Source organism: Chelonia mydas, chromosome 9 (genome assembly GCF_015237465.2).
Source record: "Chelonia mydas isolate rCheMyd1 chromosome 9, rCheMyd1.pri.v2, whole genome shotgun sequence".
NCBI classification, from domain to species: Eukaryota; Metazoa; Chordata; order Testudines; family Cheloniidae; genus Chelonia; species Chelonia mydas.
The window spans coordinates 63718052-63742883 of NC_057855.1; the positions used below are offsets into that span (position 1 = coordinate 63718052).

General features: G+C 49.5%; 2 protein-coding genes across 3 annotated transcripts; one reads left to right on the forward strand and one right to left on the reverse strand.

Annotated features, from left to right (window-relative positions):
* Positions 1-7259: 7259 nt before the first annotated feature.
* Positions 7260-16041, forward strand: GLA (galactosidase alpha). 2 transcript variants are annotated; one of them, XM_007063924.4, is made up of 7 exons: positions 7260-7537; positions 8758-8932; positions 9500-9677; positions 11684-11775; positions 13188-13349; positions 14103-14300; positions 14562-16041. In XM_007063924.4, the coding sequence occupies exons 1-7, from the start codon at positions 7353-7355 to the stop codon at positions 14886-14888; spliced, it is 1317 nt and encodes a 438-aa protein (XP_007063986.2). In that variant the 5' UTR covers positions 7260-7352; the 3' UTR covers positions 14889-16041. The 2 variants fall into 2 exon arrangements, with proteins under 2 accessions (XP_007063986.2, XP_037764498.1); XM_037908570.2 differs by lacking the exon at positions 13188-13349 and having other exon boundaries at positions 7306-7537.
* Positions 16042-17931: 1890 nt separating this feature from the next.
* LOC102936904 (60S ribosomal protein L36a) lies at positions 17932-22191 on the reverse strand. The gene is made up of 5 exons (XM_007063968.3): positions 21943-22191; positions 21280-21385; positions 20881-20948; positions 18557-18679; positions 17932-18001 (listed from the first exon to the last, which is right to left on the reverse strand). The coding sequence occupies exons 1-5, from the start codon at positions 22174-22176 to the stop codon at positions 17981-17983; spliced, it is 552 nt and encodes a 183-aa protein (XP_007064030.3). The 5' UTR covers positions 22177-22191; the 3' UTR covers positions 17932-17980.
* Between the last annotated feature and the right edge of the window lie 2641 nt (positions 22192-24832).

The window sequence follows — 24832 nt, forward strand, 5'->3', positions numbered from 1 at the left end:
AAACCAGCTTGTTTTGCCTGACTCGCTGAGAAGCTTCTGCCCCAGTCTCAGGCCCTGAAGGAGATGGTGGGGAAGGGACAAGACTCTTAAACAAGCAATTATTAAACTCCCAGCTCATAGGCGCTTTTGTTCTCTCCACTTGTAACAGCCACTCCCCTCTGTAGACCCAGGAGCTGGAATATGGGGGCACCTAGTGGGGAGATCAGAGACTACAGTATGTCTGCAGCCTTTCAGCCTCAGAAACCAAAGGCAGCAATTGCTAGAACCCAGAGCCACTGTCAGAGGCTAAATCCAGATGGAGTCACAGATACCAGTCCACAGAGCAGAGGCCAAAGAGGACTCAGGTGTGTTCCAGGGGTTAGTTCTGGAGGGGGTTCAGCACTGTGCTGGGGACCTAGGAATTGGTGTGGTCAAGAGGGACTCGTCCCATGTTGGGAGCTCAGGACTCCTGGGTGAGGATGTGGTGCAGGAAAGAGGACTCCGTCAACTGGCAGGGAGTCCAGGATCACTGCTGTAAAGAGTCCTTTGCCAGGGGCCTGTGCAGTAAATGGGGACACCCAAGAGTGTTAACGGGCTCAGTCTACACTGCCCAACCCTGAGGGAATGTTATCAGGGTGAGGAATCTCCCCCAAAGGGAATGGGAGCCAGTTCCTGGACACACAGGAGCCATGGAAATCCACCTGGTGCCTTTAATCCCTTTCCCTAATTCAAAAGGGCCAGGATCTGACTGCGCAGCTTCCCCTGGTCTAGGTAGGAAAGGGAAAGAGCAGGTTGTATCAGCTCTGTTGCTTGACTGGCAAACAGGCTGGTTGTTACATAAAAGACCTATAGCCCAGAACAGTCCTAACCAGCTGGCACAGGATCTGAGAGTCAGACACAGCCAGATACCACAGACACTGAGGCATTCAGGTCGTACAAGCACAAGGTCAAGGAGTTGACAGAGGCTCTCAGGGCTCCTGTGATATCACGGCTCTTGCACCCCAGTGGCCATTCTCATTGCAGTATCTCTGCACCTGCACAGCCACTTGCAATATCATGGTTTTCAAGCAGTGAGGGAGGTGTGGACTCCAGTAGTGAGTTATGTCCTAGCTGGGAAGGGACACTGTGTCCCACACATTTGCTCCTGAGCAGGGACACGAGTTGGTGAAAGCAAAGCACACCTTATAAATCATAGGACACTAGAGAGCCCCTGTCTCCCACTTCCCACCCACACTGATTCTTCCCCAGGCTTCTATCAAAATGGTTACAAGTGTTCAGAAACTCCCAGTCCTAAAACCACCCCTCACATCACACAGCTTTGGCTACTTCGGAACATAAAAGAAGCTCACCTGAACCAAGGATCGATGCACCTTCTTAAGGAGCAAAGCCCAGATCCTCAAAGGGATTTACGCTCCTAACTTCCACCGAAAGCGAAGGAAGTGAGGAGCCTAAATACTTTTGAGGATCTGGGCCCAAGTGTCTGCTAAGTGTCTCCGGGGATAAGGCCCCACTAAAAATCAGTGAAAACTGAGCAAGAGGAGGTGTTACTTTACACATGTTAAGATGTGCTTAGCCCACTAACAATAGAAGCAACATATGGTGTGCTGAGACCACTGCCTATCAGGCTGTCCAATACTGTCCCATTGTTTTCTTGCACAGTTTTTTCTTCCTCACTAGCCATCATTGTGACCCAGGCTTCACGGCTGACTTACTCATGGTCTTATATGGCATAATTTTATTGCTGAGAATTCCCTTTCCCTCATGGCCTAATCCTTTAAATGCCTCAATTGGTCCCACTGCCTTCCGTGTTTCATAATTGGTAGTTCTGTCTGAGCCTCCACCTCAGTGATAAGTTGTCCAAGGTCGTTGCTTGTGCATACTTCCCTCAATGGTTTCCTCAGATTCTCTTCATTGAGTAATTTCTCATAAAACTGCTGTCACCTCCTAATGATTTCACTGACTTCCACCAGTGCTCTTCCATTTTTGTTTTTGACACACCTCATGGCTCCCAAGTCCCCTGTGCTTCTTTGCCCAATCTTGGCTAATGCATATAGTCCTTTCCCGACTTCCTGAATAAGTAGCCCTGCATATAAGTCTTTAAGTGCTTGGCCCTTGGCTTCTGCAACAGCTCTTTTTGCCTCTTCCTCCCGCTTGTATTCCTCACCACTTCCTGTTCTTCTTACTTTCTGCCATTGCTTAAACTTTTCCTCCTTCTTTGTTACTGCCTTCTGCACATCACGGGACCAGCACTATGTCTCCTGGCCATGGAATTTCCCTTCTTTCATTTGCGCACAGCCAGCATTTGCCCTTTCTGTAATGTGTTTGGATATTTTCCCCCAAATCGTGTTGGTATCATTGTGGTTGGTTTGGTTGTTGTCCAACCTCCATAGAACTTCATCCTTAAACCTCAGACTATCCAGGAGCCTCTGCCACTTTGTCCTTTGTTCCACAACTTGTCCCGCACTAGCCTTTTCACCCAGAACTCCATTACAAGTAATCTATGTTGCTCCACAATCTGCTCTCCCGGAATCACTTTGCAATCTGTACTGCAGTCCAAACAATAAATAATCATAACCAAGAGTCTGCGGAGCCAGTTTTACCTCCCCCACAAAAGAAATGATGCTCCTCCGGCCAGCACTTCTGAAAAAGCCTCGTCCAACAAGCCACAGCGCTGGATGCAACTGCCTTCGCTCAGACTCTTTTCTATCAGAAACAGCACTGTAAAGGATAAAGTCTTATCCCATTGAAGTCAATGGGAATTGTGCAGTTGACTTCACCAAGATCAGAATCCCTGCTCACAGTGAGGTCAGTGGGAACTTTGCTGATGATGTCAGTTGGAGCAGGAGCAGGATCTAAATTTTGGCCCAATCTGTCAAGGTGCTGAGCATCCTCAGTGGGCACTCTGTAGCTTTCAGGAACAGGCCGGTTCTACATAGGAAGGGCATCCCTTTCTGCTGTGCTTAGCTTTGAGGACATGAGCAGAAGTGACAGCTGCCAGCTGACTCACAGTGTGTGTTATGGTTCGTACACAGACAGGTCTCCACAAGGACACAGATGGGCCATGCTTGCTATTGGGTTTAGTTGTTTAACCCTTTGTAGTCCTGGTGCTCTTCAAAGTTTGGAAATAACTTTTTTTCTCCCCCACCAGCATTTTTCTGTCTCTCTTTTGCCAACCCGGCTCTTCATGGTGTTAATTCTGAGCTGAACACAAATCTTAGCTCTAGAGAGGTCTCTCTTCTCTCTTGCATCAGCATTCTCCATGACTGACATTGGTACACCTGCCACTCTCCAAGGTGCAAAGGTGGGAGAAGGCAGCACAAGCAGATGGATCACACCCATACTCTGCCCTCTCCAGTGGCTACTTACCCAATGCCAGACCCATTCCACAAACCTGGTTCTTAGCCTCAACGCCCTACATGGCGTAGGGCCGGGCTATTGCAGAGAGACCTCACACCTCTACACCACCAGGGCATGACGGAACTAAGCTGGACACAGTCCAGGATTGAACTTGTGGAGGTGGGTGGCAGATGTTCTCTGCAGAGGGAACCTGATTGTGGAATCCACTGCCACTGTAAACCAGGATAGGCAAGTCTAACCAAATATAGGACCCAATGCAGGACTCATTTCTTTCAGTAAACCATCCACTAGGAAGTGAGCAGGGAAACACTCTAACTGGGGCTTTGGGATATAACCAACCTGGATTTATTTACTGTACTTTTAAGTAAACAGCTTTAATCTATGGCAAATGGTTGTGATCTTTGTTCCTCTTCCTCGGGGGAACTGATCTACATCTAAATGCATATAAGGAACAGCTCCCAGACACCACTGGGACTGGCACCTTAGAAATATGGATAACAATAAAATATTGCTTAATGAATAGTAAAGTCCACTCCCTTCCCTTGCTGATTTTGAACACTCCCTCTGGCTCAGCTAGGGTTCTCACCTACTCACTTTGATCCTCAAGGTGCCAGATGTACATGGCTGAGCTGAAACTAGCAAAACCCTTTGGAGGAGGAGGACACAGGATAGATAGGGAAAAGAAGAGAAGTAGGGATAAGAAAGACAGCAGCAATAGAGGTGAAGACAGCTGTAGGGGAGGTGAAGATATTCATGAAGGGGAGGGAGGGAAGAATCCTGAGGGGTGAGTAGGAAGGGGAAAGTCGGTGGCTGAACGAATGCACACTGCAATATTTCTTCATCAGCTGCTTGTGACTCTGTTTCTGAAGCCAGAGCATTAAGTAGGAAAGAGCAGAGATCTTAGATCAAGGTTTGTTAGTTACCTGCTGTGGGGTCAGCACAAGGTATTGTGTTTTTGTAGGTCCTAACAAATGGAACGGTAGAGATGGAAACAAAATCTCTGTATTCTAAAAGAATTTCTGCTCATGAGGTCTGACTTTTATGGTACAGATCCAGTTTTGAGTTTAAAGTCCAATATATCCCTAAACACAACTCCTAAGAGGGTGTTCCCAGGCAAGATTCCTTGCTGTCCTGCTGGGGCAGATCCCTTCAATAGCCTCTGTGGTGCGAAGAGCTGTGCTAGCTAAGCCCAAATATGGAAGAAAAGTTCTTCCGTAAAAGCAGGAATTGAAATCTTGAGCACAGCTGGTTTGGGGTTGCACATACCAGAATGTGGAAGTGATCTGGCCTATGACATTGGTGGGGAATATACAGATGGATCTAGGACAAGCAAGGCTTCTAGGTCAAAAGGTTTGCTTGTGCATGAGCCCCACAGTGAGGCAGAACAGCTCCCCAGGTGGCGCTGGATTCTTGAAATCAGGGCTTGCTTGACAGTTCCCTGTTCTCCCTGCTTCACCAACCCTACAGAGCCCCTTCTGAACACAGAACAGTCAGAGGCCAGGATGGTTCTGAGTAACCACCAGCTGTGTGGCCATGGTGGCCCAAGCAGCACAGATCCTTTTGTTGTAGCCAGGGCCACACCAGCAGAGGCAGCATCATGACATGCTGAGGCAAACATTACAGATGCAAGTGGCCGGGGTATGCTCCTGCCAAGCAAACCCTTTGGCAGCTTCCAAAACCCAGTGCTATCATAAATGCAGGGGCAGTGAGGGAAAAAAGGAGGGCAAAAGTAGGGCACTAAGAAGGGCAACATGAAAGTGCTCAGCAATATCCATGGCGTGCACATCCCCAACCATTCATCTCAATGCTACTGCACCACAAAAAGTCCCTTCAGATGCAGGTTGCCTCTGTGGTGGTCCGCAAGGAAAGGGTAGTACCTCCTAAACGCATTAGCTGCTTACAGCTAGTGTATGTCTATGCTGCAATCACAGGGTGTGACTGCAGCTTTAATCTGCAAGCAATTACCAAGTGTTCTGGCAGGTTTGTACAGTCTGTGCTGAAGCTCACACTGCCGCAGCTCCAGTGTTCCATGAGCGAGCAAGACGGCAGCTAGTGGGTATATCCACTTGAGCAGCAATCACACGCTCTGACCGCAGCAAAAACATACCCTATAGACTGAGTAAGGCTTCCTATAGAAAAGGGAGCAGGTGGCTTACGGGACTGAAGATGAGCTATGTAGCCCTCCCCCATTAGGTTGCCAGTTTGAATCAGCACAAGCTAGGAGTGACTGAAAACTTGCTACCACAGCTTGTCAAATAATATTCTTCAAATAACTGAGTTCTGTGATATTTTTCAAATGAATTATCCAGCTCCAGTTACTACCATCTGATGCCTATCAACTGCCCCCTGCCAATGGTTCTCAGCCTGTTTCCTCATCACACAAGCCATCACCACAATTGGCACTAGTACACTGTAGGGTTGCCAACATTGCATTTCAAAAATAAGGGACTGTTTTCTTAGCACCCCGCCCCACTCCTCCTCCCAATATAATTATTATTATCATTAATTATAATAATGATAATTAATCAGTACTCACCTACATTCACCAGGGATATTTCTTGCTGCTTTTTGCAGCACTCAGCAACTCCCAATCTTGTTGTACAGAGATGAAAAAAATAAGGGTTGATAACCCTAGTACATTGCCCTTCTCTAGTCCCTTCCATCCACAGGTCTGAAAGTGTTTTCCCTCACTGAGATAGGTCATCATCATTTTGCATATAGGGAAACTGAAGCATACAGAAGTTACATGACTTGCCCAAAACAAGACAACAGTGGAGGCCAGAGTAGTACTTAACCCTCCTGATTCCAGAGCCCATTATCCTAACCTTATCCTTCCCCTCTTAGCAACTTGAGGCCTGAGCTTGCTCCTATCCATATTAACTGGGGTGTTTCTACACTAGAAAATTCTGTAAAATTTTCCAGTAACAGACCCGCTGCACCAGAGCTAGCAGAGGTAGCGTTGCCAGCGCTCATGATTGTATTGCGAGTCATGTGACATTTACTGTTTTTTTAAGACCCCCATCACCTAGAGCTGGGAGTCTTAGCTTTCATTTGGAAACCAGAAGGCAAAGAAAAATAACCAACTTTTTTTTTTAATCTTATGATTGTTGAGGGGCCTGACTCATGATTTGTGGGCAATACTGTATTATTTAACTCAATGGGAGTATGGGATCCTGTGTGGCCAACTCCCAACATGCAAAATTCATGAGTCAAGTCCCAGAAAATCATGAGATTATTTTAAAAAAATAATATATTTTAGATTCTTTTTATTTGTTTTCTGATTCCAGAGCCTTTAGGGTGCAGCCGCTTGACAGTTTCATGCTTTTTTCAGCAACTCTGAAGACTAGACACTTCAATTTATATATATATGGTAAATGGAAACTGAGATTCTCATGTCATCTCCTGATTCCAGCAGCTGGAGGTTTAAAGAAAAGTCCCGGTATCACAAGACTTGAATAAAACCATGAGTTAGCAACACTGCAGGAACCGGGCCTGTAGGGGCAGCCCCAGGAGTCGGACACAGGTTAAAATAGGACTGGGCCATAGTGACTGAACTGCCCTCTTGCCAGGCCAGGGCAGGGGCTAGCAGTGTGGGGGACCTCGCTTCACCCATGGCCATGTTGTAGCAAAGGGCTCTAGGGCTGGGCAGCACCAAGACCCAGCCCTAGGTCATGGAAAGGGAGGCACCTGCCACCCCATGGGGAGAGGAACGGTCACCTCATTCGCTCTGGGAGACACTGGCAAACATGTGAGGCCATCCCCTGGCGCCGGCACCCATGTCACATGACAGCCCCCCCTTCACTCCAATCACATGACAACCTCCCCCTCTGTCTCCTGCGCCGCTTCCGGCTTGGGGCCGCACCTACCCTGCTGGATGGGCGGCATTGTGCAGATGTGTGTGCTCTCATTGGCTGAGCTGTGAGGGAGGCAGGCCGGGATTGGCCAGCCGGAGTGCCCGTCCGGGGTTAGGTTGGCAGGCCAGCGCGCGTTGACATCAGTGACTGTCCCCGCTACCGATGGGCTCGGCTGCGGGAAGCTGGCGGGGGGCTACGCTGGCCTGGGCCCTGGCCCTGCTGGCCTGGGACGGGCGGGCCGGGGCGCTGGAGAATGGGCTGGCCCGGACCCCCACCATGGGCTGGCTGCACTGGGAGCGCTTCCAGTGCAGCACCGACTGCGCCCGCGAGCCGCTCTCCTGTATCAGGTACCGGGCGGGGGCGCCGGGGCCGCCTCTGGGCGCCCTGCGGTCAGCTGCGCCCCGCAGGCGGCCGCCCTCCGCCGGGGGGGCGAGGAGCGGGAGCCACAGCCCCGTGTGAACGCTGCTGGGGTTGGATTCGGAGCCGCGGGACGCTGCAGCGGTGGGGTGGGGATTTGGTGGGAGGAGAGCGGTCGGGTGCTTGGGAGCTGAACCTTGTGGCTCTGACTCAAATGAGGAGAGCGTGACTTGCTCACCTTCTGGTTCCCTTTTCCGCAGACTTAATTACAAGGAACAAAGAGCCGCTGTAATTGTGCCTGCAGAGCACAGGGACCTGCTGAAGCCTCGCTTCTCCCTAAGGGCCCATCTGAACATAAGAGCTGCCCTAGTGGGTCAAACCGTGGTCTAACTTGCCCGATATCCTGGCTCCAGCAGTGGCCTGTACCAGGGCTTCAGGGGGAATGTACAGAACGGGGCAATTATAGAGCGATCCACCCCGTCTTCCTCTCCTGGCAGTCAGAGGATTAGGGTCACTTCTAAACCTGCACTGCAAAGGGACTGGGCAGGGAATCCAGGGACCATGCCGTTGTCTCTAAGTACAGCTATGGCCAAGGCTTTAGCATAAATCTGGGATGTGGTTTAAAATACATTCAGTCCAATCTCATTTGCACTCCGAGACATCTATTTTCTCTCCGCATCTGGGATAACCATGTTGTTTTGCAGTACAGGCAGCAACCAGAACCTTGGTCGGTAAAAGGTTTAGCAATCTTGATGGGGAAGGGCGTGTGTGGGAGCGTGTGATCTCCTCCTGGGCTGGAAACAAACCATCTGCTTGCCATTGGGATTGGCCAGTGTCCCATTCAGATCTTTAAGATGGGCCTTTGGCTGGGTTTTTCCCAGGCTAACGTTACCACATTAATGTGGATTTTCACTAGCGGACTCTGACCCATTTGTGTAAAGTGCGTTGAAATCTCTGCATGAAAAACACTTTACAAATATTAGGTGTTTGTAGTATTGTCTTTAATCCAAGTGATGTATTTATACTGTACTGTAGCATCTCTGTGTCCTTCCTAGGAAGTAGCTATGCAGGTAGAAACCATGTGGCTAAAAGATCTCCTGTCTGTTTTTAAGATCAGATTTAGCACAACATAATAAATCTTAACACCCTGTTTTGACTAACCATCGTGGTACTGGGACCCCTATGACACCCTGGTTCTTGTGTCCCTCAGTGAGCAGCTGTTTATGCAGATGGCTGACTTGATGGTGTCAGATGGCTGGAAGGATGTAGGCTATGAGTATGTCTGTATTGATGACTGCTGGATGTCTCTGACCCGAGATGATCAGGACAGGCTCCAACCTGACCCAGAACGCTTCCCCAGTGGGATCCGCAAACTGGCAGACTACGTGAGTGTATAGAGGGAGACAGTACCTAAATCCCCAGTCATGGGATCTTCATCCTTCCTCTAGTTCAGGCCATTTGGAATAATGCATACAGTAAGAGCTCTAGTGGGTGCCTCACTTAAATAGAGAGATGGCAGGGGACTTTCTCTGACTTACAAAAACTTACTCTTTTGCTTGATATATTGGAAGGTTTATGACTGATGATCTTCAAATTGGCTGCCTAGCAAATTCTGTACATGGGTTTCTAACCCTGGGCTTTGGGGACCCCTGAACTAATCCATAGGAGGATCCTAGCCCCTGGGCTGGGAGGGAGGTTTGGTTCTCATTCACATGTTTTCCTCTAGGACTGTGAATTATATTGAGAGTGGAAGGGGGATCCTAGAGGTTTCTGGGCAGTGATTCTCTCTTGAAAGGACCTGTTCTTGGAGGAGCGGGAAATTCACTCAGCAGTTATGTGGTTAAGGTAGTGCAAGGGACTTTCAATTCTTTCTTGTTCTCCTAGTGCGCAGCACTGTTTCTCTCTGCCCAGTGGCTGTTGGTTTTCATTATATGTCTGTCTGCTCCCCTCAGGTCCATTCCAAAGGGCTGAAGCTGGGGATTTATGGGGATGTTGGAAACAAAACCTGCGCTGGCTTCCCTGGCAGTTATGGCTACTATGACCTTGATGCCCAAACCTTTGCCGACTGGGGCGTGGACCTGCTGAAGTTCGATGGCTGTAACTACGGCACACTGGACCAGCTGGTAGAAGGTAAGTGCCAACTGTAGACATTCCATGTGAGGGGAGTGCTTTCTAGTCAGCACTGTCACATACCTGAGACAGGTTCAAAAGAGCAGCTCTTCACTGAACCTATCCACTGGCACAGGGGATAGGAGGGGGAGAGGGTTGGAGGGGAGGGTGCCATCTGAGAACCTAGGGGAACCAAAAGGAAGCTTCTCTGACAGGCCAAGCATACATGCTGCAGGTCATCTTCATCTTGGGGATTCAGGAATGGGTCACTGACTTCACTTTATCCATTCATCAGCCACCCTTTGTGCACACAATGAGCCTCCACTGCATCTAGTGCCTCCTGCCATGGCTTGGTGCCCTGGGATCTTTCACAGCTTGAAACCTGCAGGCATGGCTTGAGGGAGCAGCCTTCTCAGACCCAGAGCCTGCATCATTCAAGGGAGAGAGGCTCTCCAGGAGAAGTGATCAGACACACTCTGGGGGCCTCTCCACAGTTTGCTCTGTCACCTGCTAACATTACTAATGCTCAGCCCTTCAATAGAGCCTTTCATCTGAGGGACTCAAAGCACTTCAGACACTGAACCTCTAATCAGCTTGTACCTCACAAAAGTGCAATTCCTGTGGCTCTTAGCAGCAAAAGGACTCGAGAGACCTCTGGGAAAAAACCAACTAGGGAACCCTGTGTCTGCACATATAACTTCAGAACTCAGGCAGGTTAGCATAGAAAACTACTAAACTGTCAGTTTACAGTGTCAGTCTACGCTGGGGAGTCAGTCGTGGACCCTCACCACACATAGGCAACCAACTCCAGGCAGACATGCTGTCTAACAAATCGTAGACTCACATAAAAGAAGAGGGCAGCTCAGAAGAGTGGCGCTTGACAGCAGGCAAGCTGGAGCTGGTTCTGTGCTCCCTCAGAGCAAACTGATAGGGGATCCTGTCCAAGCTGGTTAGTCTAACACACAATAACTTCAGTGCCTGCAAGTGCCCGGCCCACAGCTGGAAAGCACCTTTAGGCAGTTGTCAGTGAAGCTGGAAGTTCTTGGCAGAGATTCTCTGTGACCCCAGGAGAGTTCTAAATGGGATAGCAAAGGAACTTTCCCTGCCCATGCTTTAAATCAAAGGACAAAACAGGACAGGGATCCACTAGGTACAAAGATAAGAGTAGTGATACTGGAATCTCACCCAATTGGCTGTGTCCTACTGCTTACACGATATCCTCTGAATCCAAATGGCTTAGGGATTCATAAGGGTAAGGAGAACACATTACTGAGCTGTCCAATTGTCAGCCACAGCTGGCTTTACTCAAACCGCTCTTGGCATGGAGAACAGCTCTTGAAGTTAAAATAGCAGCTGTCTGTAAAAGCAAAACCGAGTTTGCCCAATACTAATTGTCTAGACTAGAACTCATACAGTGAGGTAGGAGGAAGCCCCATTACATAGCAGTATGTAATTATTATGCCCATTTTACAGAAGAGTACATTGAATCTTAGAGCAGTGTAATAGCTGCCTTAACCTAGGTCATACAACAAGGTGGTGGCTGAAACCAGTATCTGACTCAAGGCCCAGTCCTCTGCTCTAAGCAGTAGACACCTTCTCATAACACCTAGCTCTTATATAGCACTTATCAGTAGATCTTGAAGCTCTTCACAAAGGGAGATAAAGTATCACCCCCATTTTTTAGAAGGAGAAACTGAGGCACCGGCAGAGGCAGGAATGGAACCCAGCTCCCTTGAGTTTGAGTTTTCTGTCTCTAAGCCACATTACTTCCCTCTTCCTACCTGCTCCAACTTCCTGAAAGGCAGGCAATTGGACTGCAGACGTCTGGTTGGACTATGACAATCCACTCCTTCCTAGCTGGGGTTCTGACTTTCAATCAATACCATGGGAAATATCACACAACTCACTCCCAGTTTTACAAGAGTCTTGATCTGACATTTGACCCAACGGTGCTGAGTTACGTTACCCTCCTGTTTTCCTCTTCCCCAGTAGGTGGTAATAACAAGGCTGCTGTTCTCTTCCTTCAGGTTACAGGAACATGTCTCTGGCCCTGAATAAGACTGGCAGAAGCATTGTATACTCTTGTGAATGGCCTCTCTACATGAGACCCATGCAGAAGGTAAGGAGTCCTTCCCCAGGGTACTGGCCCTACTCAGATGTGATGCATGGTGGGAAGACATTGGTGATTCAGAATACTATGGAAATGAATTAACTTGCGGAATCATCTCAAGTGCGTCTACGTGAATCCTGGCTGAATGTCAAAGGAGCCAAAGTGGCTGAAGGGAGATGATGAAGGGAAGAAGTGTTGATGAATGAAGGGGCACTGAGCAGAGGGTTAAGGTGGGTCTCAGCTAGCTAAGAATTTATGGCAGAGAACTAATGTGCCAGAAGAGCTTTGGCTGCTGCCCATGTCTATTGGGGCATCCTTTTACTCTGTCACAGCATTGGAGGAACCCTGAGACTATTTGGCTACGCTGCTGAATAGGAGTGATCTGTGCAGATCTGGTGCTGTGATGTTCTTCCTCTCTGGGCTTCCCAGAGGCCTAAGAGGAGGATTCCGTAATCCTATCTGACAGTACAGTAGTCCTCCGGCCAGCAGGATTGCCACCCCTGTGGCGCCACAGGCCCTGTGCCACTCCAGGAAGCGGCCGGTATCACACCCCTAGGGGATATGGGGGGCAGAGGGCTCCGCGGTGCTGCTCTTGCCTGTGGCTACCTCCCGCAAAGCTCCGATTGGCTGGGAACGGGGAACTGCGATTAATGGGAGCTTTGGGGGAGGCACCCATAGGCAAGGGCTGCATGCGGAGCCCTCTGCCCCCCATCCCCTAGGTGCCGGCCGCTTCCTGAAGCGGCACGGAGCTCGGGCCAGGGCGGGTGGGCAGGCAGGCAGCCTGCTGTGGCCCTGGTACGCATCGCTGCCACCCCAAAGCTGCTCCAGGTAAGCAGCGCTGGGCCGGAGTCCACACCCCAAACCTCTTCTGTACCCCACACTCCAACCCCCTGCTGCACCCCAACCCCGTGCCCTGAGCCCCCTCCCTCACTGTGCACCCTCTCCTGCACCCCAACACCGTTCCCTAAGCCCCGCTCATACATCCCACACCCCTCCTCTGCCCCAACCCCTTGCCCTGAGCCCCTTCCTGCACACCACACCCCCTCCCACATCCCGCACTCCCTCCTGCACCATCCCTACATTCATGGCCCTGCATGCAATTTCCCCACCCAGATGCGGCCCTCGGGCCAAAAAGTTTGCTCACCTCTGCATTAGGCTGAATAAAATTAGGAAGACATAGGAGGCCATGGAATGTTCTCCGAAGGGAAGTGGTTGAAATTCCATCACCCTAGAGTGGAGCAAGTACCAGAGAATGTACCATAGGGAACAATCCTGCCCTGGCCCCAGCACATGGACTGAATGACCTTATGGATCTTTTCCATCTATGATTCTCCCCATTGCATCTATCCTTTTATGCCTCCTTATCCTAAATGCTCAAGCTATATCCTATGAGCACCCTCTTGCTGTTTGTCCTCTGGCAGCCTAATTACACAGAAATCAAACACTACTGCAATCACTGGAGGAACTTTGCTGACATCTATGATGCTTGGAACAGTGTTAAGAATACCCTGGAGTGGACTGTTTTACACCAAGACAGCATTGTGGATGTTGCTGGGCCAGGGGGCTGGAATGACCCTGACATGGTGAGAACACCTGAGCTCTTGTTACACTGCAACAACCATAAGGCCTCTACTTGACTAGAGAATAATGCGGGGGGGGCAGCACCAATGCAAGATTGTGGAAGAGGAGTCCATTCCTGAGAGCAAAAGGAGGAATTGAGAGGGAACTTTGTAAGGAACTGACTGGGGAAATACGCTGGGGGCAGAGAACCCTCTGTTGTGGTCCTAGCACAATGAATTCATCAAAGGGGGCCCATGACTCAGGAAACCAGGCAGCCTGATGGCTATGCAAAGATGGGGTAGGATATCCACAGCAATGAGGAATGTAACCTGTGTGCATTACTCAGGCTCAGCAGGAGCCATTTAAGAGCAGTTCTACTCTGAACTGAAAGCCTTGGGCTTATTTAAGTGGGCACTAGCGCTGGTTGCCCAGCCTGAGGCCCACTGGACCCAATTCTCAGAATGCTGATCACTCAGACCTCCCCACAGGTGAAAACTGGGCACCCAGTTAGCAGCCACTCCTTCAGAAGTATTTATGACCTCAGACTAAGCCTTGTGCTCCCTAGAGCTGTCTTCCTGTCAGACAACCTTCTTCCTCTACCTCCACCATAACTTGTTGCCTATCTCCTCCAGCTCCTGATTCCCAAATAGCTGCATGAACTTGGCATTTGCCCCACTTCCTCTTACCAGCTGATGATGACAGGTCCTGGGTTGTCTAACTGTGGTGAAAATGTTAACACCATGTGTATTACCATTCTCATTCTACACTTGTTACAGCTGGTGATTGGCAACTTTGGATTGAGCTGGGACCAGCAGCTGACTCAGATGGCATTGTGGGCTGTCATGGCAGCTCCACTGCTCATGTCCAATGACCTACGTCATATCAGCCCCCAGGCCAAGTGGCTGCTCCAGAACAAACATGTGATCGCCATCAACCAGGACCCATTGGGCAAGCAAGGATACTGTATCACCAAGGTATAATAGGGGCTGGAGCCACTGAAATGGGGAAGAGATTTCCTCTAGTCTCAGGGGCGTGAGACTGTAGGTGAAACTAGGTTGCTGGGGAGTGGTAAGCCTCCCTTGCCTTCCTCAGAGTAGACTGGGGAGAGTAATTTTGAAACATCCACCCACAGAGACCTGAGTCTCACATTCCTCCCTGCTTAGGAAGAGGATGACTAGGACCTGTAGAGTCAGTCCTACACCCTCAAACATTTGTTTGGTTTCCATTTTTGGCAGGATAACAACTTTGAGCTCTGGGAGCGGCCTCTGTCAGGGGGTGCCTATGCTGTGGCTGTGCTGAATCGGCAGGAGATTGGAGGACCCCAGATCTTCCGCTTCTCTACCTCTTTCCTTGGCAATGGCCTGGCATGCAACCCTGCATGCTCCATCCAGCAGATCCTCCCCACCAGTGAGGACTGGGGACTACACAACTGGGTCTCGTTCTTGAACGTTGAGGTGAACCCAACGGGTACTGTGCTGCTGAAGGTGGTGGTGATTGGGGATTCCCCAGATCAGAAGCCGGTCATGAACATCAACAAAAAACCATCTCCAGATATCTTATAATGTAATAGTGGCCTAATTCCCCAGGCACCAGAGCTTGCTCCAGTCCTGCCCATCCACATCTGTGGGCAATCAGAGCTGAAGATCCCATCAGTGATGGGTGAACTTTACCAAATTAACCCTGATCCAGCAAAAAGTACTGTAATCTCTCTCCATCCTTGTGTTGCAATTACTGGAGAGAGGGTACCTTTATGTATCCCTGCTAGATCTGAGTCCTGCTCAATGTAGTTTGTGACCTACACTGGGGGCTAAAGGATTGAGGTGGTCAATTAGACTGGGTCAGCCTTCTGTAAAGACCTAATGGCCTTGGCAATGGGTGAGAAAATGCAGAGCAAGGACATACCATGTTAGTGAGGTTCTTCAGTGGTGCCAGGACTCAGGGGAAGAGTGCTCCCCTCCTGCCTTAACAGCTTCGTCTCAGGCCAGTGTGACTGATGTACACCAGCTGCAAGAACGCACATACACAGTCCACCCTCAGACCCCCCTGCCCTTTTCCCTAAGGTTGCTCTCACCTTGCAGTGGTGACTCAGTGTTTTAAGCCAGTACTTTTTAGGCTATCACTTTCTTGCTGGCTGTCTCCCTTTAAAGGGCATCCATGTAGTCTTATCTCCCACTCACGTGGCTTTCACTTTGTTCTAGGGTTTTTTAATCCATGTTTCTTCAGGAGACAGCAGTCACCCAGCTGCCTTCAGCAGCTTACTGATTGTCCTGGTGCCAGCAGCTGTATTTTCCACTGCTGGCTCTGGACTAAAGAAACACAGTTTTTGGTGCAAATGGATTAATCATTAGCCACACATTGGTAGAGAATGATGGCGTGCTACAAGGGTTTCTCCCCTCCCCACTGACATTGACTGATGCCAGTAAAAGGAAATCGATTAGGGCACGGCTGGGCTTGCTTTGTCCTTTCCCCCACCACCATCTCCTTCCTTTGTGGTACAGTCTACCTTAATAGACACTCGAGGGGGTTGAGGCTTTTTGTAGTAGTGTGTGGAACTGAGCCTATGCTCAGCTTGAGTGTGATCTGAAATTTCTGTAGTGGTGGGTTTTCTAATTCTCTTGTGAAACTAATCACGTTCACACATACCAAGCCACCTGTACATAAAGAACATTGTACACAAGTCTTGCTAAAAAAAATTAAAGCTTACCTATTCCTAGACACCTTTGGTAATTGTAGTACAGCACTTCACCAACAGACGGTGCTGTTGACTTCTGCCTTCTCTTGGAGGTGCACCATCAAAGGCTGTCTTCTCATCCGTCACTACCAATTATGTCAACAGGCCTAAAGGTGCTAAATTTGCATGCAAAGTTGCTACAGGAACCTGTATCCTATCAACGACTTGCTTAAGATGCTACTCTAAACCTCCACTGCAAGCAACAGCTTAGTTATAAAAGCTGTATTTTTGAATTCCAGTCAAAAAATCATCCCATTAGTAGTCTATAGCTGACACTATTCTGTTACAAAACATGGAAGGAGTTTCCCCTCCTCCTAATGCTGTAAAAGTTATGCTAGAAGAGGCATATACACTAAAACTTAATAGAGCTACCTTCCTGTTGCTGCATATGAAGAATCTCAGTTGTGTGTGGGTAGAGATACGTTACCTTTTTTTCCTGCCAAAGTTTAGTTTAGTATCACGTGGAATTTTACAGAGATGCTGCCAGATGCTCCTTGGCATCCTCTATACAGTTTAGATTTAAGAAAACCAGAGGCCTCCTCTCCTTTGAAGTAGGTCAGTATCTAAGAACATCACCTGCTATTCCTATTCTGATGGATCTCATTGACCTTTCTTAATGCTAGCCGGCAGTCTGTAACCTTCACACATGGATTTAGTGCTTTATTAATGTAAAGGAATCTGGGTTGGTGTTAAGTGCTGGTGTGAAACAGAAAGCTAGCCAGGTTTCTCTCAAGCCTATGCCCAAGGATGGGACCAGGCTAAACATTTTAAACACTTGCTTCTTGCTGAATGGGCTAATGAGACATTCCCTTTCCAAGACGGAAGGTGAAGCAGAGCACGGGCTAAATACATGAAGCTTAGCCCATACAGTTCTGCTCATCTGAGCTACAAGCAGCACGTTCACGTCTATCAACAGCAATAAATGATGGCTGCCTAAAAATGGTACTGCAAAGAGGAGGTGAATCTGTCACAGTGAAATCTCTACATTTGTATTAGGGCAGCTAGACCCTGCCACAAGGGCCTTTGTACATTTACTCCCTATAATTTTCAGTTTACTACTAGTGCTTGTAGAGAAGAGGGATCTAAAATGAGGCCAGCACTATATATCTGTAGCATAAAGAATGAGGCCATCTGCTTTTCAGTAGGCTCAGCAAAAGCCAAGCCAGCCCTCCCCTATGCATTAGGACCATCACTTAGGGGATGAGCTGATCTTACCCACCCCTCCCTTTCCTCTAAAAGCACTTAATACAAGATAAGGGTAAGGCCTGGTCTATGCAAACTGTATCACTATAATAAAGGTGAGATTTTATACAATTTAGTTAAACTGCTGCAGCTTTGTATACTGACATCAATTTAACTCTGCCTTAAAGTGGTTTAGCTTGTGGCCATAAATTTTCAGAAAGAAGCAAAACTACTGAAGCAGGTTTAAAACAGGTAAGTGGTCACATACCACAGTTTGCACTAATTTAACTAAATCAATTAAGGGTAACCAGTGCAACTTCTGTTTCGATGGTCCCATGAGTCCTATACATAGACACAGCCCTACCTTCTACTCCCATTTGTAGAAGTAAAGGACCTGGAAGAGTAGCAACATGTGGCTTCCACACCACATTGGTACATCAGACTGGTAGGCCCTGAGCAACCTCCCAGGAGTTGACACCTTTGAGTGTGGATTAAAAAGTTTCTCTAGCTGCAGGTAGAATTTATTCTAAAACCTCTTTTTAGGCAGCATCAGCCCATACAGAAGCAAATGTTCAACCACTGGTGAGATTTCCCAGTCCTGGAGAACTTTATTCCCAGGAGCACCTCCCATTTGAGTATGATACACCCAGAAGTCCCTCCCTAGCAGTAAGGAAATATACAAGAGCAGCAGATTCTTTCCACGTACTTTAATGGATTCCATAACAATGAACAAGACTGAGTTTAGAACTGGATCACCTGGCCCTGTAAGAGAGAAAAGATTGACTGAGTATGTGCAATACAGAACCCTACCACAAACATTTCAACTCGCCTCAGGGACTTCTATGGAGCATTATTCAAACAGCACCCTCTCACAGTCATTCTGAAAATCCATTGACTAACACTACTCTCCCTGCCAAAAGCCAACTCTGCATCCTCATTAGTTTCTCCATTAAACAGTTACATCCAATGAGCAGCAGGATCTTTACATTAATATAGAGGTGGCTAATATCTGCTGGCCAGCTCTGGAAGTGTAGTTTTCTCACCATGCTCAGCACTGAAGTGGCCACCCAGTCTACAGCTTTCAGAGTGGTAGCCGTGTTAGTCTGTATCAGCAGAAAGAACGAGGAGTCCTTGTGGCACCTCAGAGACTAACAAATTTTTATTTGAGCATAAGCTTTCGTGCATCTGATGAAGTGGGCTTTAGCCCACGAAAGTTTATGCTCAAATAAATGTGTTAGTCTCTAAGGTGCCACAAGTGGTCCTTGTTCAGTCCACAGCTTAACTTTCACCGGCAAACCCCTCAGCACATAAACATACCTTTCTCTTCTTGTCTCCTCCCAGCTCAAAGTGCTTGCACCTCTTAATGGCCAGCATTCTTTTGGACCTGCAGTTGGGCTCCACACACTCAAGCCTCAGAACAATCTTCTTCGTGGTCTTGGCCTGGAGAGAGAAAGACAGTGAACAGAATATTCCCAGTAGCAGGCAAAGCCAGCCATCGTTTAGCCCTAGAGAGAAACAGCTGCTCCTGACATGTACACAGCAGGTTAGGCGCTCCAAGGCCTTTTGGGAACAAAAACCCAGCAACCTTGGGAGTTTGGAGACAAGAAATCTGGGAAACAAATTCAACTTCCTCTTCGGAATGAAGAGCACAGAGCTGACAAAACCATGGGACCAGTTTCCCAGCACAGATCTGTTACCACATTTCAGTTCTGGGCTGCAATAGTCTGTCCATCCACAGGTTCTAGTCTGGGTCCTATAGATTACTGGTAATCCTAACCAGCAGCACTCCTTTTACCACTGGCTACTCAAATAATAGTTTCCAAAACTACCAAACAAGCCAGATTATACGATGGTTCTGACAGACATGAAACTACACTGAACACACTCATCCTTCTGCTTGTAACCCAAGGACTCCAATCCATATGGCAGTCACCAACTGTGCCACGCAGCCATTATACGCTACCACTACTTTGCAACGTCTCTCCCTATGCTCCTAATAAACTGGGGGGGCGCAAACTTTTTGGCCAGAGGGCCACATCGGGGTTGCGAAACGGTATGGAGGGCCAGGTAGGGAAGGCTGTGCCTCTGCAAACAGCTTGGCCCCTGATCCCTATCCGCCCCCTCCCACTTCACACCCCCCTCAGAACCCCTGACACATCCAACCGCCCCCTCCCAGGACTCCACCCCCATCCATCCCCCCTGCTCCCTGTCCCCTATCCACACCCCCACCTCCTGACAGGCCCCCTGCCCCATCCAACCCCCCACCCCACTCCACATCCCCTGACTGCTCCCCTAGAACCCCCCCATCCAACCCCCCTACTCCCTGTCCCCACCTCCCGGGACCCCCCATAACCTCCCCCCCAAACCTCCGCTCCCTGACTAACCCCCAGGACCTCCTGCCCCTTATCCAACCCCCCCTCCCCCTTACCATGCCGCTCAGAGCGGCAGGACAGGCTTATTGGAAAGCCTGGGAGGTGGGCGGGCACAAGCCTTGTTGCCCACGCAGCTGCAGGGGAGGAGGGACAGTGGGGGAGGGGCCAGGGCTACCCTCCCTGGCCAGGAGCTCAGGGGCCAGGCAGGATGGTCCCGCGGGTCGGATGTGGCCCATAGTTTGCCCACCTCTGTAACAGACCCAAGCAATACTGAAAAGCCACCAGTCTTAAAGGATGACCTGCAAATGAAAACATCTGGGCTGTGCCTGTGTTATAAAGACCTGGAAAAAAAGTTATGGGGGGTAATTTTGCTTTTTTTAAAATTACATTAGAAATTTCAATTTTTCCTGGAAGGCGAGAGAGGACCAGAAAACTGATACGCTGAGTTCACCAGTCCCCATTATCAGAGACATCTAATGAATCTTCCAGCAGAAACAGAAATCCAGACATGACACTCCAGATATTTCTACGGTTATAACAAAAGTAAACCTCCCCATGCATTTTTTAAAAGAAGGGTAGTTCTCCAAGCATCCTTTATACCTATGAAGCAGTGATTTCCCCCCTCAGATCACCTTTAACATACAGTCTTAGGCCTGGGCTACACAGTTGTTGCACTGTAGAACTTTTTTTTTTTTAAGCAACAATCATATCCCTAACCAAAACAGTTATAATCGTAAATCTCTTATTGTTGACACTGTTTATAGACAATGGGTTTTTAAAATTCTTTCAGTCATAACAATTTAAGGTATCAGCAATATGAGCAAGTGAAAGGGGTACAATTTCTATCCCCATTATGTCCCTTTAAAAAAGTGAATGGGACGGCCATTCCCTTCTGTCATTCAAAACACATTGGCCAGCCCAAAAGTGTGATGTGCCCACTCACTAGACAAAGGCATGCTACTGCTACCATGAGGAAAAATTCCCATTTGGCCAAGGAGCAGCAGAGGAAAGAAATGAATTCAGGCACAAAAGGGCAAAACCTGTCATCAATACAAGTTGCTGAGCCTCAGCAATATTACACTCACTGCACCCAGTCTAGACCCATGCCAACATGCATTGACATCCCTACCCAAGGCTACCTACACATGCTATGAGTCTCTACTCAACAAACATGTGAGGGTGTAGGAGTCCTCTGAATTACCTCTCTTCACCAGAGCACATGAAATTGACCAGAGGGTTTCAACACCCTCTTTCCTTTAGCGTGCTCACCTTCTTACGGAAGATAGGCTTTGTCTGACCACCATAACCACTCTGCTTCCGATCATATCTCCTCTTTCCTGTGGGGAAGAAACAAAACTCTTCAGGCAAACATTTGAAACTCATGAATGTCCGAGGATCCCAGGAGCCTCCACCCCATAATCACTGTAGATCGTTAAACAGTTATGAAACCTAACAAATTCTTCACACATATCCACACCATTACCCCCTGTGCTGATTACCTCAGGAGCAATACATTACCCACAGCTGGGATTCAAACCTCCTGGGCTCCCACTGCCAGCAGTAATCACAACCCCATTACTGCGCACACTGGTGGCATATCTCACAGAGTAATAAATTCCTGCCTCCCACTGGCAAATTAACCTAGAAACGCACTGATCTGCCCCTTACCCTGAGCATAGAGAGAGTCCTTTCCCTTCTTGTACTGGGTCACTTTGTGGGGCTGGTGCTTGCCACATTTCTTGCAGTAAGTCCTGCGGGTTTTGGGGACGTTCACCTAGCAGAGAACAGTGTCAGCATGTTAGAATAATTGCCATGTAACCTGCCTAGGGTGTCCAAGCATTGCATCCAAACGCAGGGCTAAGCGTGAGCAATATTACCCTGTCCCCTTTCTCCCCAGGCCACTGGGATTACAGCCAGTGTACGAGTGCCTCCCTCTCCCGGCACAGGCAGGCGGTGCCCACCAACCCGACACAGCAGGTAAAGCGAGGGGAGGTGCGAGATGCCACCCAGCCCCGAACAATGCAGCCAGCACGGTGCCGAGTGAGCGCTCCTGGCCCATGCCCCCCCCCCCCCCCACAGGCTCGGCTAATGGAGGGGAGACAGGCCCGCGGCGGCTCCGCTCCCCGGGGCCAGCGACCCCCTCCTGCCTCTCGGCTCCCGAGAGCGGACAGGGCCCCCACCCACACGACGAGCCGCGGCGGGATCCCCCAGATCGGCCCCGGCCGAGTGCCTCCACCGCGGCTCCCCGAAGCAAGTGGCCCGGCCCCGGGCTCAGGCGGGCGGTCCCCGAGGCGGATGACGGCGGATACACCCAGAGCATCCCCCTCTCACCATCTTGCCAGCGACGGCACGGAAAGAAGGAACCTGACCCGGAACCGGAAGAGAATAAACACTCAGGCGGAACAATAGAGTGACAGTGGCGAACCAGAGCGCCGGATGGCGACCATAGAGTGTGACTGCAGCGAGAAGTGCGCCACCTACTGGAGAGAAGCCGATATTGATGAGAAGGATAGAAGGAGGCCGTTCATTGGTTGGAACGATCTTGTCTGGGCCAGTATGGGCCATAAAGATGAAGGAGCGCCTTTGATTGGTTGAGCTCCTTCCCAGCGTGTGGCAGAGGAGGCTGGAAGGGGTTGTGTGTGACAATTAAATGCCTCAGCTGTATGTGCAAAAGGTGCATTGCACGTGCCAGATGCACTGCATGACCTGTGTGCGGGCATGTCTGTATTTGCACTGCATCCACAGCCTGTGGGTGCAGCTGGGGATCCTCTAGTTGTACATGAGGCCTGAGAGATGACACTGGAGTCAATGGCAGTTGCAGGTCTCAGGCGCGGGTGTGCAGAGTTCAGCTCCCCCACCTGGGGATTTCAGTATGTTCTTCAGGGAAATGGATGTAGTTTGTGGAGTAAAACCGCCCCATCCATTATTCCTAAGCGTTACCAACCCTTTCCACAGACAGAACACGTGCAAAGGTGCAGCTCATTCCATCCCATACCAAAGGGGTGTCTACTGGGAAATGAAATCCTTAAATGACAAAGTATCAGGGGGTAGCCGTTTTAGTCTGTATCCACAAAAACAACAAGGAGTCCAGTGGCACCTTAAAGACTAACAGATTCATTTAGGTATAAGCTTTCGTGGATCTGAAGAAGTGTTTTTTTACCCACAAAAGCTTATGCCCAAATAAATCTGTTAGACCTGGTCTACAGTACGCGGTTATTTCAGAATTAGCAGAGTTACCTCAAAATAAAACTGGTTCCATCCACGCGACCAAACCAGTTTTTTCGATTTAAAGGGCTCTTTACTCCGATTTCTGTACTCCACCGCGGCAAGTGGAGTAGCGCTAAAATCGAGATCGCAGTTCCGGGTTACAGGTACTGTGGACGCAATTCGACAATATTGGCCTCCGGGAGCTATCCCAGAATGCTCCCTTGTGACCGCTCTGGACAACACTCTGAACTCCGATGCACTAGCCAGGTAGGCAGTAAAAGCCCCGGGAACTTTTGAATTTCCTGTTTGGTCACCATCAGCACAGGTGACCATCGGCACAGTCCACCATCACAGGCGACCACGCAGAGTCCGCCATCACAGGCGACCATGCAGAGTCCACCATCTCAAGAGACCACGCAGTCCCGGATTCACAGACGAGCTCCAGCATGGTCCAAACGGGAGGTACTGGATCTCATTGCATGTTGGGGAGATGAATCTGTTATGGCAGAACTACTTTCCAAAAAAAGGAACGCAAATACGTTTGCTAAAGTCTCCAGGGCCATGACAGAAAGAGGCTACTCCAGGGACACAGAACAGTGTCGTACAAAAATCAAGGAGCTCAGGCAAGCGTACCAAAAAGCCAGGGAGGCAAACAGGCGCTCTGGATCACAGCCCCATGCATGCCGCTTCTTCCGTGAGCTGCATGCAATTATGGGGGGTGACGACACCACTACCCCACCATTGTCCATGGACACCTGCAAGGGGGGAGTAGCACGGAGCAAGGAGGATGAGTTTTTGGAGGACGAAGAGGAGGAGGAAGAGGAGGAGGACAGTGCACAGGTGGTAAGTGGGGAATCTGTTTCCCCCCTAGCCAGAAACTATTCTTAACGCTGGAGCCAATAGCCTCCCCCTACTCCCAAAGCATGCTCCCGGACCATGACCCTGGAGAAGGCACTTCTGGTGAGTGACAGCTTGATTGGAGCCACCCTGTGGGGGGTGGGGGGAAACCCAGCCATGCTGGGCTGTTCGCCTTTAGTTTAAAGGGCTTGTCCCTTCTCAGAGCCTCATTGGAGCCAGGCTGGGCTGTTTGCGTTTAGTTTAAAGGGCTCATCCCTGCTTAGAGCCTCATCAGAGCCCCGCAGTGGGGGGGGGGTGAGGCGGGAGAGGGAGGGTGTTGTGTGAAGCGATCATCCCAGAGAGCCCGCAGGCTGCCTGCAAGCTGATTCTGTTGCTTGGCCACATGTGATGGCTTACTCACACCAAAGTGGCAGGCACTTCAGTATAGGAGGCAAAATGCGACCTTGTACAGAAAGAATATGTGCTGTGTACTATGAATTACCTGTTTCACTGAGAAACAGTGTCTCCTTTGTTCTCTAAAATTTATCTTTTAAAATACTACCCTCCCTTTTTCTCCTCCTGCAGCAGGTGCAAATGTTTCAGTGTGGCCCCTATCTACTCCATCCCAGAGGCTGGTCCAGATTAGAAGGCGGAAAAAATAAACTCGGGACGACATGTTCGCCGAGCTCATGCAGTCCTCCCGCACTGATAGGGCCCAGTTGAATGCATGGAGGCAAACAACTGCGGAGTCACGTAAAGCATTACATGAATACAAAGAGAGGAGGGATGCACGCAATGAGAGCAGGCAGGATGCTATGGTCAAGCTCATGGGGGAGCAAACTGACATGCTCCGCTGTATGGTGGATCTAATGCGGGAAAGGCAGCAAGACCACAGACTGCCGCTGCAGTCCCTGAATAACCACCCTCCCTCCTCCTCAAGTTCCATAGCCTCCTCACCCAGATGCCCAAGAACACGGGGGGGGGGCGGGGCGGGCGGGCGGGGGAGGCTACAGGGACTCACACAGTCAACCCCAGAGGATTGCACAAGCAGCAGAAAGCTGGCATATCCTAAATTTTGATTTGGTTTCTGGAATTGTCCTTCCCTCCTCCTCCACCCCCCAATCCTCCCACCCCCTAGCTTCTGATTTTTCTCAATGTTTAGTGCAACAAATAATAA